This window comes from Oreochromis aureus, linkage group 12 (assembly GCF_013358895.1).
Source record: "Oreochromis aureus strain Israel breed Guangdong linkage group 12, ZZ_aureus, whole genome shotgun sequence".
NCBI classification, from domain to species: domain Eukaryota; kingdom Metazoa; phylum Chordata; class Actinopteri; order Cichliformes; family Cichlidae; genus Oreochromis; species Oreochromis aureus.
Genome location: NC_052953.1, coordinates 27,765,777 through 27,783,347, shown reverse-complemented (window position 1 = coordinate 27,783,347; position 17,571 = coordinate 27,765,777). Strand labels below are relative to the sequence as shown.

The 17,571-nt window shown below is 42.2% G+C and overlaps 1 protein-coding gene across 3 annotated transcripts in view; it reads left to right on the top strand.

Moving 5' to 3' along the window:
- rimbp2 (RIMS binding protein 2) overlaps positions 1-17,571 on the top strand; it is a 78,267-nt gene that overhangs the window by 29,031 nt on the left and 31,665 nt on the right. For 2 of the 3 annotated variants that reach the window (XM_039621024.1, XM_039621023.1), the window contains exons 1-2: positions 15,743-15,854; positions 17,216-17,320. In XM_039621024.1, the coding sequence (XP_039476958.1) occupies positions 17,219-17,320 (102 nt within the window). In that variant the 5' untranslated portion in view covers positions 15,743-15,854; positions 17,216-17,218. Of the gene's footprint in view, positions 1-7,027; positions 7,112-13,337; positions 13,428-15,731; positions 15,855-17,215; positions 17,321-17,571 lie in introns of those variants that run through there. The other variant, XM_039621022.1, reaches the window with a different exon arrangement.

Sequence of the window (17,571 nt, the reverse complement as noted above, 5' to 3'; positions counted from 1 at the left end):
AATCAAGATATGCGTGTAATGATTAACTTCAGTCCTGGTTACTGTGCCGCTGATTTGTTTTTGTTTTTCCCTTTAAATTGGTTGAAGTTAACAAAAAATGCACACAAGCTGCACATACCTACAGTGGAAGGGTGTGACTTTGTCAAACTCAGTGAGGAGAGTCTGAAATAAAAGATGATCACATCTGAGAAGCTGGACAGTTGTGGCTGATTAATTTTCTATTGATTTGCTTTATCAGTCACACTTAAGTTCACTTTATACACAGCTGTCTTACGTTGAGGTTGAGGTCTGCACGTTCATCCTTTTCTTTTTCAGCCATTCTGTTGTAGATTTGCTGCTGTGCTTGTGATCATTGTTGTGTTGCATGACCCAGTTTAAACCAAACTTTAGATGATATGCTGTGTAATTTTTAAACACACAGCATATCAGCAAATATTAGGGTTGGCCGATTGGACAAATACATCGACTATCAATCATTTTTACAAGGGCGATTCATTTATTTATTTATTTGCCCATGAGTAAGTTTGCTAATAATGATGGAGCTAATAGAAGCAGTCGACAGAAAAAACCAAAACAAAAAATAGCGCTGTTTTAACAGCACCCTCTTTCATCTGCAAGCAAATGCACCCTCCTCTGAGTGCGCCCAAATGCTTGTTGGTGGAGCTGCAGAAGCTGGTGATAGCCTAGCATACTCACTGGTGGACACGTACATGCTCATGCAAGTTAGTCGTGTTTGAGTACTTTGCCCGCACTTTATGTCTGCCCAAGCTGCACGCTGCTTTGGTTACATCCTTAGGCTTACCTCTTTTTATCTGGTTTAAAGCCAAACTTATATGCTCCCTCTAGACGCAATCTTCGACAAATACAATATCGCTTTTCACTGTTATGCTGACGATATACAGATCTACTTTGAACTAGCTAATGATCCTGCTGTCTCTGCAATACTTTCAAGAGTGCATGTGTGACGTCAAAGAATGGCTCTTAGGAAACTCTCTTATCTTAAATGATAAGAAAACTGAAATCGTTGTATTTGATAGTAATATTCCTCACGAACAACTTCGTGATGTCTTTGGTTCCCTTGCCAGCTCCCTCCCGGCGTGTTGCTGGATCGCTCTTTTAAATTTGATAAACAAGTGTCCGCTGTAGTCAGATCTAGTTTCTACCAACTGCGTCTCATTTCTAAGGCTAGGCATTATGTTCCGCATAAGGACCTTGAAAAGCTTGTTCACGCCTTTGTGACCTTTAGGCTGGATTACTGCAACTCCCTTTATTTCGGTCTTCATTCTGCCCTTCTTCATAGACTGCAAACTGTTCATAATGCGGCGGCACGCCTTCTGACTGGAACTGGGAGGTTTGCCTCTATTACCCCTGTTCTAGCTGACCTGCACTGGCTACCCATTAAATACCGCATCCAATTTAAAATACTGCTGCTTACTTTTAAAATTATCAACAACACAGCCCCGAGCTACCTTATCGAACTCCTTAGATCGTACATTCCTGCTAGAGCACTAAGATCGTCTACTCAGTTACTCCTGGTGCAGCCAAGATCTCGGCTGAAGTCTAGAGGCGACCGTGCGTTTGCCTTGGCTGCACCTGATTTATGGAATAACCTTCCCATTGCTATCCACGTCTCTGATTCTGTCCAATCATTTAAATCACGGTTAAAAACCTATTTATTTAACCTCGCCTTTCCTGCTCGTTAATGCCTTTATCTGATCCCTAGACTTACTCTATTTTACCTTTTATACATATCTTTTATGGCTTTGTGCTTTTAACATGTTTTACTTGATATGCATTTTATGCTATTCCTGTGTATTAGTGACACTGACCTGTTAGAATACTTGGTACTTTGTTATGGTCCTATAATATATTATTTATAATATTTATGTCTTATTTTCTGTCTTTTATGTGAAGCACTTTGGTATACCGTTGGTTTTTAAATGTGCTCTATAAATAAAGTTGTGTATTGTATTGTATAAATCCCAAATTGGCGACTTTATATTTTTTAGTGCTGTCAGCGTTAACGCGCCGTCATCACGACTAACGTGATTAACAATGAACCCATCTGGATCGCAGACTGATTAAAAATCCCTGAAATGTCTCTCTCAACACATTTCGGGAGTTTGTCCAAAGTTTGTTCATTCTCTGCTCCAGATGGGTTGAGCGCGTTAAAAATTTTAATTGCGTTAATCGTGATAACCACGTTAACGCCGCATTAACGTGTTAACGCTGAAAGCCCTAATTTTTGGGGAAATTAGTTCGTCCACGTTTGGACTTCTTCTGTGTTGTAAACACGCAAATCAGTCCGTGCATGATTACATTGCTCCGCCAATCCAAAAGTCTACGCATGTGTGAATATATCGCCCATCGCTGATTATTGGACTGATTACATATTGCCCAACCTTAGCACATATCAAATGTAGTGCCAAAAGTCTCCACTTTGGTCTTGTCTATCCAAAACACGCTGTTCCAGAGGTCTTTTGGTTTGTTCAGTTGTAGCTTTGCACAGCTAAGTTGTTGTTTTTAGAGAGAAGAAGCTTTCTCCTGAAACCTTTCCAAACAAGCCACACATTGTCAGTCTTTATCTAATTGTACTGTCATGAACTTTGGCATTTAACATGCTAACTGAGGCCTGTAGAGTCAGAGATATAGCTCTTGGGTTGTTGGGGGATGTCCGCTCCTAGGAAAACCAGGAAGTGTCTTAAATGTTTTACACCAGTGAATAATCTTGCTTCCTGTAGACTGATGGCATTCAAACCATTTTCCCTTATAATCCTTCCCACACTTGTGGACCTCTTTCCTCTTTTTCATTATGTTTACACACACCTGAATGCTCCAGACCAGCAAGCTGCCAAAACTTATGCTTTTATAGAGGTGCTCACACTTGCTGATCATCAGTTACTCAACTGTATTTGATTATCAGCACCTGGCTGCTCCTTATCCTCTTAATTCCTCCGGAAGCAGTAAGGGTGTACTTAGTTTTTTACTCACTGCTTCTGCACTGTGGCGTAATGTTTGTTTTGCATGTTTTATAATTCATCTGAGGTTGTATTTACCTGATTTTGTATGCAAAAAGCTTAAAATTTGAATTGTAGTATATCCGACACACGTCGAGCAGTGAATGCACCTCTTTTGTGCATGCATTTGCATTAGTGCCACTGAGGCACAAATGCTAGACACAGCCTAAGGGAATGGTCTTTCTCATCTATCTTCATCTGCTGTGCAGTAAACGCCTCTTCACTTATACAGGAGCTCATTACTCACAGTGGCAGCCATTTGAATCTTTTATCAGAGGGATTTTTAATTGAACACTGGCAAATGTGCTCCAAACAAATGGGCTTCAGCGAGCCTGCGAGCTGTGTGTTTGTATGCGTGCGAGTGAAATATTCATCGGGCGAGTTTGCGCAACGCCGTAGCCGTCTGGTTCTGCAAAGTGTACACATTAGATACCAGCCCACATGGGAGATGGCGAGCTGTCTGTAGAAACTGTGTGTGATTCACTCACAGGGAATCATTTCTAGAGTATAAAAGAAGTGCGTAGAAGAACTCTGGAGTTTTAGGGCCTTAAAGTCCCAGATAATCAATCCCACCTGAACAAGTGAATGAAACTACTTTCTGTTGTTTTTATTTTAAAGATCAGCAGTATTTCCCCCTATCTGGAATCAATACACATCACATTTGATTGAGTAAAATGTAGCTGTTAGTGAAGAGTTGGCAACCTAATCATACTGTTGCCCCTTTTATTCTCAGCCACGAATCATTAGTCAAACTTAAAAACAAGCTGACAACAGACTCATAACCACAGCCATACATTTATTTTAGCTCCTATCTTCTCCTTATTTAGGACTTAATCATGAACTCTATGCTTGAAATGGGCTTCATCTTCCATTTCTTTCCATTCACACAACTGCTGAATCGTTTGAAATCCTGGGTGCACACTTGCTTGCTGACTTCAGCTATTGGACCCACCATCACAGATAAGTGGTCTAAGATTTAACCAGTAACCTGATGCTTTCCTGGGGTGAAATGCCACAAGGTTATAGGTTACAAAAGGATCAGAGCTTGTTCATCCTCCTCCTCATCTTGTTCCCTGACCCTGTTGCTCACTGTCTTATTAAATACAGTCAGAACGACAGCAGGTCAGGAGGGCAGCAGTAACAAAAATGCCTTCAATGGATATATTCAAGCTCAAAGCAGCCTGTGAGCTGTGCTATGATGAAGCAAACATTCGTGCATTCTCACATTTTAGTCTCGCTCAGAGGCGTGTGATGTGTGAGCGTGTGATATAGAGCTATGATAATTTTGCATGTTCTGATCAGTTTTTATTTTATTTCATTCTGACCTTTTGTTTTTAATTCAGTTTAGTTTTAGTTTACTTTTCATTAGTTTCGGTGTTACCTTTGGTCTTTCTGGTTATTAATCTATGGCGAGGATATGTGAGAGGCAAGATTTAGGAAAATAAGCACAGGTATTACAATAAAAACACAGAACTTTTTGAAAACTGTTGACTCAAACACGCCCACCAATGCCTCATTATTCAAGGTAAAATTTCCACTTAAACAGCAGATGCTGTTTTATTTTCTCTCTTTCTTTCTCACAAGTATAGTTTTTATTTTTTAGGTAACTAAAATGTTTTCTTATTTTGGTGTTTACCTTATTTTAGTTAACAATAATGACCTCGGTGTGGTCGCACACATCCATCCACAGCAGGGACGTTCCTCATTCAAAGACGTAAAGCTGCCGTGCATTTTGGACCGTAAGAGTAGCTATGCATTACACTGATATCCATTAAAAAATACTGTGGTTACTCTCGTGACTATAGAAGGCATCCAAGCTTCCCAGCTAAGCTCGCCATGGTGTTGGAGTGAAGGCACACAAATGAGACTAAACACACCGGCAGCCTTGATAGGGATATCCCGTTTCTCTCTGTGCCCCTACTGAGAAGCGAGCGGAGTTCTCTGAACAACACTGTTAGTCTGAGTAATTGACTGCGCCAGACTTTAGTCATGTTTTGGCTCAAATTGCACATTGTGAAGAAAGTTGAATTTCTTTTCATTGTAATTAAAGCTAATGTACTGTTCGGCTCTCAGCCTAATGGAAACACAACAAGCACTCGGGTCATTTGGAGAAAATATTAGGCATTAGTTGAAAACATGTTCAACCTTTTATTTCCCCGATCAAACAGGGGATGCAGTCTACCATACAGGTATACAGTGTTTAATTGCAATAATTGGGGCTGAATTTCAGTGCAAGTCTCAGTGCCAGATCACAGCAGGGCCTTTTTCCAAAAGTCTCCTTATTTCTTTAGTAAACCTGAGTATGTCAGAAAATTCATATTGGGAAAAAAAAGGATATTGCATGAACAGAAGGTTGCCCTCTCCTTAAAGGTTAATCTGGATTTCCTACATATTGTCACGTCTGTTTTGTCTTAGTTAAACCAGCACTCACAATAGCAGGGCCGTCTAAACGGAACATGGCCGTAAGTAATGTTACCAATTACACCTGTGTTTATCCTGCGAAGGAAGGTCAGCAACGCCGCTCTGCAGACGGGCTGTGCTGTGCATGCTGTGGTGTGTTTAGGGGTCCGCTGAGACCCTGAAGCACAACACAGCACTCATTATAGTTATTAGTTACACCTGTTCTGATTCTGCTGTGGTACGCAGAAGCTTCTGCTGTAAAGCTGGTCAATAGACTCAACAATTACCAATATTTAAAAAATAGGAAAAAATATAATGGCTTATAGAGTCACAGTCTGCTTTAGCTCCTGCCTGTCTCAAAGACAGGTCTCATTTCTGTACCATTGATGATGGCTTTTGACACTTCAGCGCATATCGATAAACACCTGGTTTGACGACCTTCTGGGTTTTTCCAAGGGTTGCTTCAACGTCTAACCCACAGCTGCTCATTTTGTTCTATAGGCAGACCTGAAGTATGACAGAACCAGCTCAGTTCAGAAAAGAGCTGGAATAAAGAGCTTGCTTGCTGTCTTGTTGATCCAGGTCAGGATAGTCTTAGGAGCTTAAAAAGAAAGCGGCTGGACTTCTTTAAGTTTAAGGCATTTCACCTCTTATCCAGGAGGCTTCTTCTTTGTAGTTCTAAAACCAAAGGGTGGAGAGTCCCAGGTATTTAAACCTTAGAAGGGGTTGTCCCTCGCATCAGGTGACCTCAGTACTTCACATCATAGGGTGGGGCAAAGTCTCACAGTGGTTTCACCCAAAACCTCTGGTGGTAATGACCCAAGCACATAGTTAACAGTGGGTCAATGACCAGATGTTTGAAGGACAACCGCCACTAGGGTTAAAATACCTCAGACTCTTCACCTTTATGTTTTAGACCTGAATAAGCCTCGTGGATGGACGGTGAATTTAGTTGCTTTCTTTTTAAGCTGATAGGAGTTGTTAGGAGTTGTTTTCTTGGTATTTCACTCCACCATTAGATAAAACCACTTCAAGCCTTTACATTAAACACTTCACTACACGTTTTCAAAATCTTCATTCCATATTTAGCAATGAGGCGAACAAAATCCCGTCGCAGATCGTTAACTTATGTCTGTTGAATATGACACGTAAAATCAAATACAAATGGCGACCCAAGCATCGCCATTGAGACTGTGCTGACATTTAGTTTAAAGCACCTCTGTGTGCAGCTTCTCATAGGTGTAGGAAGGTCTAACCCCGCTTTTATTTGCAGAAGTTTTAAGCAGATTTTGGTTTGATCTTTTTCACGATAGTATTCATTAGGGGCCACACTCCTTCTATCCACATTTTTTGAACCGCTCATTTCGAAGCATTTCAGCCCGTTTCCCTGACATTGAAACATTTGTAATCTCTAGCAGATAATCTCTGCAAATCTCACCCATGTACAATTCATATACACACAAACCCCCGACACATGCACTCGCACACCTAAATGCTGAAAAGCCTCAGCTCAGTCTCTTCCTGTTTAGTTTCACTGAGTCCTCTCAGGAAGCTTCTGTTCCTGACAAACCAAAGCAGCTGTCCTCTGCTTTTTTTCCCCATCTCCCCAGGAGACTGAGATCAGCACCAGAAGGAAGGAGTGTGAAGCGCTTGATGCAGAGGTGAAGAAAAAGAATCAAACATGTCAGACTTTGGTAAGTGCCCCAAGAATATACTTTGGCCTCTGAATGAAAAGGATGGAGGCTAAAATTGATTTGTACCCTGAGAGCTTTGCCTTCTATCATCACACACAAGCCTCCCTTGAGAAAACGAGTGGCAGTGATAGCATGGTTCCCTGGCAGTGACTGAAATGAAAAAGGAAAAAAAAATTGGAACAATTAATTGCAGGGTGCAGTATCTGTGGGTTGGGTTTTGTTGGCATGGGGACCACATTTGAGAATGAGCGATGCACATTGCCGTAGTAATTACTTGTTGTGAGTGATCGTGCACAAACCGAAGAAATGCTGCGCAACTTGTGCAGTAGTGTCTTCACGCTGTGGCTTCTTTTGTACACGCAGTCGCTCGGTACAACATGGCTGTGATGTAAACGCACAGAGGTACACAGCGCTGTGTGTGTGTGGTCACAACTGCGAAAGGTCAGAGATATGTTACACAACTCTTTTTCACTTGGTGGTTCTTTAAGGACATTTTCTCATAATGCCCCAGAAATGTCACTCTCCTTCCCGCTGGAGTGGCCTTGACTCAGGACAAAAGGTAAAGAGAAGAAAAGGGGAAACAGAAGGGCCCTGCTGATTATTAAAAAACCAAACAAACGAAAAAGCCACACATTTAATCTTATTATACTGGATTCATCTTATTTTAATCTCATGATATGACAGAATAAGTCAGCTTTGTTGGTTAGTAGAAGTTATATATAGAGGCTTTCTATTAAAACAAACAGTTTACCTTTACTTTAGCAATGCTGGCATTCGAATGTGGTGCTGATGTCTTAAATGAAGTCTTGAAGGTTAAATATTTCCTTTTTTTCTGTTAAGAGCCACTCTGTCGGAGAAAAGTGAGTCGAATTCCTTTGACTGTCTGCAGTGTTGCAGGGTGAGGCAGATCACACAAGACAGTGTTTTTAATTTTACTGTTTGATGGTGTTGGGAGAGGTGGGAGTGGTGCGATTTGCCATTGAGGCTAAATGCCAAATGTGATAAAATAACCAGTGACCAGCAAAGGCAATAATTACCCTGCTATATTTTATTTATTTAACTGGAGAAACATTCTGTACCTGAGGCAGGAGGAGTTCTCACGGCTTCTCGCAGCAAGGACGTGTAGACGAGTTGATGGTTCCAAGCCAGAATGACTAATCAGTTTATTTCACAGTGTGCCAAAGCTGGAGATGCTTCTGTCCATTAAAGTTGAGTTTGAGTTTTTCTGCTATGATGTTCCAGTGGTGCTCGGTAAAGCTGGTTACCCATGCACTCTGAGGCAAAACGCTCAGCTAAAGAATTTTAGAGTATGTGTGATAGTGAGAGTAGATAAAGCCTTATTCTTCCGCTCTGTAGTTTGAGAGCTGGGGGAAAAAACTGTAGACATCAAAGTCTCTTTATAAAAAGTTGAAGTTTGGCACCACAATAAAAGTATACGTGTTTGAAAGAGAGTAGTAAAAGACTAGTGCAGATGGCCTGAAATTGAATTTTTTTCTCTATGAAAGGTAGGAGCTCGAGGGACTCTGCAGTAATTTAAATGGCACTGTCTGGTCCTGGACCATTTGAATTCATTTCGTCATACCCCCGAGCCCCCCCTCTTTAGACGAGCCGTCTTTGTGTGTGGCTTTCTGCCCTAAATAAACACTACATTAGGACAGTTTTCTTTGCTGCCCTCCTCTCGCCGTCCCTGCCCACAGCAGCACTTCCCTCCTCGCCCATTATTAGCCTGCTGAGTCCAGGGGAAGCTACCCAAAGGAAAAAACTGTCCCCAAATGGCGAGCAGAAATGGCAGGCTGGTCTCCACAGACGGCGGTACAGCTCTCGTCTCCCCCTGCTCCACCAAGCTTCAAGAACAGCAACGCAAACACAGACAAGACCAGGGAATTTTATTGTGAGGGGATGGCGGGTTGACAGTAATGTCACTTCCTGTTTGGTCTAAACCAACTCCCTCTCTCTCCTCTGTTTCCTCTACATCTCATGTTAAAAAGAAGAGCAAACGTGCAGGATTACCTGCGCTGTTGGCGAATTTTTAACTGTCTCAATAGGAATACACACTGATACTTCTTCTTCTTTCTTTTTTTTTTTGACCCAGTGTTGAAATTGCACATTTTCATTAATGTCCCCCCTCATCGTGAGTTCAGCGGCCGTGTATATAAACACATCATCTGACTGAGTGTGTGAGTGACAGTAAACACTGTCACAGCCATCTGGCACCTCTACTTTCCTGGGTATCGGGTGTACAGCTACAGACCATCAGCAGAGCGTGCCTCCGCGAGCATTTAAAGCCTGTTACCATGGCGACAAGCATTAGCTGTATCAGCGTTGCTCGAATATGCGTCCGCGATCATCGAAGATCAGTACTGAGGGAGACGGCGGGAAGGCTCGATAAGTCCAGGGTCTTTATAGCAGTGCCGAAATTTATCTCCAGGGCGTCTTTGTGGTTGGCTTTGTTATCATTAAGGAGCCGTTTGTAAACACAAACACCTTCTGTTAAAGGTGCGATTGGGATGTCATGTTGCCTTGGACACATGGCACGCACTCTAGGTGCCAAAAATGAATTTGAAGATGGACTATGTTTCTTCTCTTTTTTATATAGTACAGAAAGTGGCTCATTTTGCTTTTTGCGTCGTGTCCGTGGAATCCTGGTGTGTTAAAGTGTTGTAGAGACTCAAGTGTAAGGGGGGAAAAAAGGAAAAGTCTAACTGTGAAGCTGACCAACTGTTTAAAGTCGGTCATCTTCACAGTTCTACACCGTTAGATGATATTTTAGGCACATTTCTGACACTATAATTGAGTTTATGTATACAACTCAATACCTACTGCCACCTCCTAATAATATTAGAGATTACAGAAGTCATGAGGAACCAGTTTTCAGTATATGTTTTGTCCTTTTCCTGCACATCTAGACAGCTGGCAATTACCTATTCTGAACAAGAGGAATAAGATGCTTTCATCCACATTGAACAGAGGCTGGTGAATACAGGGTAAGCGGGTGAAATGTTTGCATTGCTTGCGAGTTAAATGGCCGAGTTGATTCATCTGTCAGCCTTGTCAAAACTTAACACGTTGCTGCGGCACACGAAGCTGAGTCAGAGCATGTCTGGACCAAATGCACATTTGGAGTAGGAGTAGCCGGGTACTCTGCCCCCAAGGCCTAATTATATTTTTCCACTGCGTATCATTCATGAAACTGTCCTAGCTCTCCTATCAAGATCAAGTAGAACGCATTCATTCATTTTTTCCCCTCTTATTGCTGTGGTCAGGTGTGGCAGTCGCTTTTCCTATAATTCAGTCTCTTTGTTCTCTGTCTGTTTTTTTGTAATACCTCCTTTCAGTTAAACTTACTGTTCTTTGTGTGCGTGTCTGTGTTGGTGTGCAAGAAAATCTCACCTCAGCAGAAATCTGAGGTTTTCAGCTGAATAACGCCGAGGACGGCTCAGTGTAGGCCACGCTGTTTTCTGCATTGAAATGCTTCCACGGCTTGGCTCACGGGCTCTCCGTAAAAATGTGTCTTGCCAAGGGATTATGACGTGCGCTGATCTGTTTAAAGCATTAACACGTCAACAATATAGGACAAAGTCACAGCTGATTCTCTGTGTTTGAGACAATTTGGTTTGCATCGTTATGCGTGTGTGCTGTCACGTCCAAATTCCCCATCCTAAAAAAAAGATTTTAAATGAGGATGGCAGTCATATTGAAATGCTTAAATCAACAACAAACCAGGATGTCTAAAGCACTTCAGTATATTGTTCTTTCAGCGTATGCACGGCAAAATGTCAGCTTTTGCTTTTTTTTCTGTAGCTGTTTGTCCTTCAGCGGGAACACCTGGAGGCTCAGCCAGCCCATATTAGCACCGAATTGAAAGATCAATGGATATGAATAGGATTGCCAATGCAATCTACTGCTTGTTCGGGAAGCATTAAAATTGACTGGACACAATCGATGCAAGTGGAATCTTTTTCTCTTCTTTTGTGACATAAATGAATGAAAAAGCAGCAAATCTCACTCTCAGCTCTTGTACTGTCTTCAGGCTGTTGTTTACTCTGCTTGTCCTTGACAGTGTTTTCTCTGCTATGGTCTTAGATATTTCATTTTAATTTATACCGTGTATCAGATGTCACGCTAGTATTGTTATAAGTAGGTGTAGAGAGTAGTAGCAGTTAGAGGCGGGGGTCCAACGATGTGATACTTAACCTATGATACAATATTTTTGCACTTTTAAACATTTTGTGACATGCTGAGTATTGCAGTAGCATATATTGCGATGTATCTTTTTTCAGTGTCACAAGTTGATGCACGCCTTTCTGCTGTACTCAAACTTTCCCCAGCTTTATGTTTAACTTCTCTGTAGCCTGGGTATGGCGGCGCCTATGATATCACAATGCTGTCACATGGACTCCAAACCCTTGTTTTCTACAACAACTATGTGGATTCAGGTCTTTGTAAATAAACTGGGTGATGGATCGTGTCATTTTCTTAGCTCCCTTTGAATCGAGAGGTAGCTTTGTCAAGATAAATGCGCCCACTGTCGGCTGCTTTTTCAGTTTAGCTGATTTAATATTCGCTGTTTTCAGAATGGCGGCACGTGAGATGAGCCTTCATGTTCGTAGTAGTCCCAGAATATTTTACTTTCATATGCACTCATTGGGCCAGCACGGTGGCGTGGTGGTTACCTCACCGTGAGACGGGCCTGGGTTGAATTCATCATCTGAAAAGCGCCTTTCTGTGTGGAGTTTGCATGTTCTCCCCATGTCTGCGTAGGTTCTCCCCGGCTTCCTCCCACCAAACTCCAAACACAGTTGGTGCGGTTAGTGGGATTAGCTTAACTGGTGATTCTAAATTGCCCATAGGTGTGAATGTGAGTGTGAAAGGGTGTCTGTGCGGCAGCTAAGATGACCCTGAAGAAGAGGGATGGATGACTATCCTTGCAAATGTGCTATATCCATCTGCTTTGTCCTATACTTCTGAAAAAAAAAATCCAGGACACATTTGATATGAATGCACATTGTGCTTTTTGGATTCTTTCTACAATATCTTAATCTTAATTTTAACAACTTCCACTCTCACACTAAATATCAAATATGCTGATGTCATTTAAAACAAAAAAACATCAACAAGACTGTGTGGCGAACTGAAAAAGAATTGATTTTATTATTCCAGCACTAAAAAGTTCCATTTGTTTTTATTTTATATAGTAAGATATAAATATTTGCTCTCCCTGTATTGATATTATATAATCTACAAAATATGGCAATACTATGCTGTAGCATAAAAGCTAAAAGACTGTAGAGCTTCCCTGTTTCCTTGGCTCAAAGTCAAGACATTAATAACAAAAAAGGGAATAAACAAATACAAAAATTAGTTTCGGTGTTGGCTATTGTTATTTTTGCCATTTCTGTATAAGATATAAATAGAAAACCATGTGATCGTGAAAGAAAATGTGTCTCTCTGTGTTTTGGTGTGCATGTAACACAAACGTCACGCAGGCTGTGCATTAGTGTGCATTAATGTTAGTTTTCCAAGTTTACCTCTTGGGTCATTTTTATGAAACATTCTTCATAAGTAAAACATAAAGGAGCAGACGCTCCATCACAGGCCATTAGGATGCACTGTATTTACAGTAAATGCATCATGCATGAGCCATTTAGCTTCTTAGCTCTAGACAAGAAGAACCCTTGGCCTACATGCTGCTGCTGCTGCTGCTGCTGCTATAAATTGCACATCTCAGGGAAGTCTCAAGTTGGCACTGCAAATTGCATTCACGGCACGGCACGCGACTGTTGATTGAATGTAATTAAGTTTTCCTTCTCTGCAATGAAGGGATTTTTTTTACTCCCAGCTTGAAGCACTTGGTAGGAAAGATCATTGTGTGTGTGTGTGTATGTGTGTGTGTGTGTGTGTGGTATTTGAATACATGTTTGCTTCCACACGCTCGCAGCAGTGAAAAACAACATTCTCTGAGTTTCTTGTTCTGTTCATTGCTTTGTATCTGAGATGCTAACACAGAAAACTATTATGACATTCTTATTGTTCTGCTGTAGCAGCTGAAGTGGCAGCTTCTTTCAGCGATGCTTTCTAGAGCGTACAAGAGAAACTCAAGCAGTCTTCTCGGATGAATAATGCATGGGCTATTGCTAACAACATACTGGGCTTGAGTGCTGTGCTCTGGTCTAATCTTTGTGACTTGTGGATTTTAAACAGTTTCCTTTCTGCCTCTTTTGCCTAGGAGAATGAGCTTCAAGACTTTCTCCACGAGAACAAGCACTTGAATCTACAGTTGTTCAGCAACAGCCACAAGGCATCTGACTATGAGGAGGTAAGAGGTGAAAGCTACGTGTAGAAAGCCTGCTGTACATAAGTACACACTAATAGCTGCTAACTTGTCACTGCCTCTCCATCTTGACACAATCTGAAGAGTTTCTGGGTCAAACCATAACACAAACAGATTATATGTCCTTTTATACTGGATCAGTGGAGCCCATTATCAATGAAATCTACAAGACTTACAATCCTACACACACTATCCCTTCAGTTTTAGTCCCAAGACTTCAAAGGCATTTGGAGCTGATAACAAAAGTAGTTGGTCCAAGTAGACCAACAAGGAGCCGCAGGCCTCTATGAATGGGAAAGCAATTTTGTGAAGCAGCTGACTGGCAGGTATTTACTGTTGGTGCTGAAGAAGGGTGGGATGCTTGTTACTGGTGTCTTATCAGGACATGGGTGGCTCTTGCAGCAGTGATCTCAGCTGTTATCAGACTGACAGATATGAGAGTAGCTCTCTGCAGGGTAGCACAGATACTAGCCCTGGCTTGCAACCCTGTGTTCTGATGCCTGTTATCTCTGAATGAACTAGGAGGGGCTACTGAGAGAGCCTCCCTCTACCCTTAATAGACTATTGACCTGCTTCTGCTGGATCCAGTGTAGTTGTTCAGTTTGTCTGCATTAGGCGTGGCACCCCCCTCCAGATAGTTTGTAATGTGTGGATGTGGGCCGTTCAGAGGAGACAGACTCGCTGGGTTCGGTGTGTGTTTCGCTTTGCTGATGTCGCTCGAAACGCCCTCCTTGAGGAATCATTAGTCATTCACGGTCGCCCTGAGGAAGGGAGTTTGCCACATTACAGCCACAGGAGCTGGTCATCTCACTTTCAATTAGGAGCCTTTATAAAAAGCTGCCTCTTAAGTACCAATACAAATGATCTGTGGAAGACAAATTATGAAGAATATGTAGTGTTGGAAATAGTCACAACGCTTGGTTCAGTCAGATGCTTGGTGCTTGGCTAACAAGGAAACATGAATAATGTATTTATATTTTGGTTCATAGCAATGGGAGTGAGTCAATTATATTACTCTTGTGTTAATAACAATTATATAGTTTTAGCAGAGAAACCAGGCAGTTCTCTTACCCGACCAGTTTCTGCCTGTTTTATATGCTTTGCGTGCCATTCAACCGCATCACATTTTATACTACGGCAAAAGCTGTACAGCTTCATTCATTCCAAAGCAGCAACTCTAACCTTCATCTAGCACGTTATATTCAGCTTGCATAAAGATTCCCATATGGAAAAGAAATAGTAAAAACTTATAAAAGACTTGCATAAGATGTGGCCTACTTCATATAGTGAATCATTTAAGGCTTATATGATTTACACATGAAAGTGGCCACTTTCCTATTACTTTCATATATTGTTTTAGTAAGTATCCAAAACATACAAGTTTCATTTATATAATTTTTCAAGGGATCTTATATCTGTTTTCACTCTTGTATGCTTATAATACAAGTTTCACACAAGACAGATACAAACTTTATAAGATTTATATATATCTTTTCCATATGGGTTGTATCAGTCACTGACTGACTGATATGTATTTATACAAATGATATTGGGATGCTGCTGTCTTAATGGACTGGATTACCGAACAGAGTTTCTGTGCACTTTCAAAAAAAAGGAAAAAAAAGAATTTGGACTAATGCTGCAGACTCTTGGAAACGGCTGTGACGGACTATTTAAGCTCTTCTGCTCCGGAGACCCCTGCACCAGCACCATGTCTGTTATATAAAGGAACCAGAGTCATTTTTAATGCTAAGCACAGCTGCTGAAGAGGCCACTTTGTACCGTTATCATTCAAATACATGTAGCGTTGTGTTGCATCAGTTGTGAAAGAGTTGCAGTGTTCAAAAACATCCCTGTCGCTGACTCATTGTTAGATATTTTCTCTCATAGACTCATAGGCTTGTGATTCATGTAGCCTCTGCGTCTGAAAAGTGAAGCCACTGGACAAGTGCCGTAAGCCTGATGTGCTAAAAGTCCAGGCTTAAGGCCACCATATAGAGGTGTATGGGAAGTTATCCTCCTCCTTATCTCATGTACAAACTCAATTCAAATTTTTGGTCGCTAGTTTCAACTTTAAAACAGCCATCATGCTCCATCGTTTGCATCATTAAACTTTAGGGCTGCAGGAGGACAGGGGCAGGTGAAGGAACTTGAAAGGGTATTCACCCATATCACATAAGAATGACATGAATCAATTTTTGTGTTCCAAAAATGCTAAAAATGAGTGACGATTGTATACTGTAATGCAACTCATCAAAACGCTGGACCTTGCTTTTCCCTTGTGCACAGGTGAAGTCTGAGTATGCCCAGCTCAAAGAGACCCTTGGTGCTGTGACACAGGAGAGAGACTTAGCCCTGTGGGAGAGGAACCAGCTCCAAGCCAAACTGGAGAACCTAGAGCAGGTGCTCAAGGTGAGGAAGCTGGCTCTTAGAACAGACGCCGCATGTGTCAATACTGTGTGCATTTCCATTTCTAGTAATTCATCTGTCCTGGGATTCCTTTTCATTTATGGAGCCTAACCCTTTTGCCAGTACCCCTTTCTCCTATCTGTGCTACACTGCCTCCATCTGGTTATTTTCCGCTATACTGTCTAATGGCCTCGACATGTCTGTTGCCTTCCAGTGTCGTGTTGGGAGGTCTGACCAGGAGCTGTGAAAGAGTAGAAGCTCGGAACAGTCTGCCCTCTTCCCTTTCCTATTTCACCTTTTCACGTTTCCTACCCGACTTGATCTGTCCCTTCCTTCTTTCCCCCTGCCCCCTCTGCCCCTGCTAGATTTATAAGGTATCACTGCTATGTCCATCTGTTGGGGAGAAGCCCATTCTGAATGCTTTCTGTCAACCTCAGTGGCTGTGCTTATCCCTCCCTTTATCCGCGGGCTGCCAGACATACGAATGATCACGTGGCTATACGACCACAGCACTGCTGAATGTGATTTATGCATGAGGCGGGACAAAGAGTTTGGCTTTACGATGACGGGAGGGGGAGGAAGACTAGATGATAATGTCACCTACACGTCCGATGACATTACCTATCTTAGATGTTTACTGGCATGTAAATGTCATTTGCTTCTTTCACCTTACAGCGCTGCAAATATTCACATGTAGTGGGAGCAGTGATGTGACTGGATGACACGGGCACACTGTGTTAGGAAGAGCCGAGCATTCAGTCGCCCCCGTACTGTATGGCTTGTTTTGTTGTTATGGATGACCACAGACGAGTGAGCACGTCAGAGAGTTTGCTCGCCCTTTTCACGTAACACGAAACCTCGCATTGATCACGCGAAGACGAGATCAGAGGACGGCTTTTCAAAGTAACCGAGACGAAACGGGTCTCGTGTTACCTAAAGGGGGCAGCAAACCTCACTGCCGATCGATGGAAGTTTCTCGTTCACACACCAAAGCATCCCTAGTCCTCATCCATAAGCACCTTTGCGCAAGATGAGATCTGATCTTTCCCACGGATCGTTCGACATAAACATGTCCTCACGTGGTGCTGTGGCATAGTTTATGTCTTTCTTGATTTTTTTCACATTTTTTTTAAGGGTTTAAAGGTCAGTACACTGTTAACCAGCCTCTGTATGCGTAATGTGTGCACATGTAACACTTCTGAATGTGGAGTTAAAGACTGCAGATGCATTTTGTGTTGGCTCCGTGCCTTTGGGTATTAGTACCACTAACAGCAGCCCTCTCTATGCCCCCCACCCCATCCCCATCCCCCTTCCTTCCACGATTTTCCCCTCCGGCTCTCCATCCCTACACCCCTTGTGGACAGCATATGCGAGAGGCTGCGGAGCGGAGGCAGCAGCTAGAGTTGGAGCATGAGCAGGCCTTGGCTGTACTCAATGCAAAGCAGCAGGAGATTGACATTCTCCAGAAGGTAAGAGAACTCCCAGCACCAGTGGGGATGGGCTTTTGTTTGCCCAGCTTTTGGCCTGTGTCACGGGTGAAAGAGCTTTTTGTTGAACACCCGTGTGAAACATACAGCGCAACAAAGGTGAAAGTCAACAGAAATGAAACAGAAGTTAAGGAGTGCTTGATTTTCTCTATGCTTTTTCTCGTCATTTTCAGAACCGGCACTAGTTTCGCACGAGCGTCTCAGCCGCATCCCCGTCCTGCAGCTGTTTATCA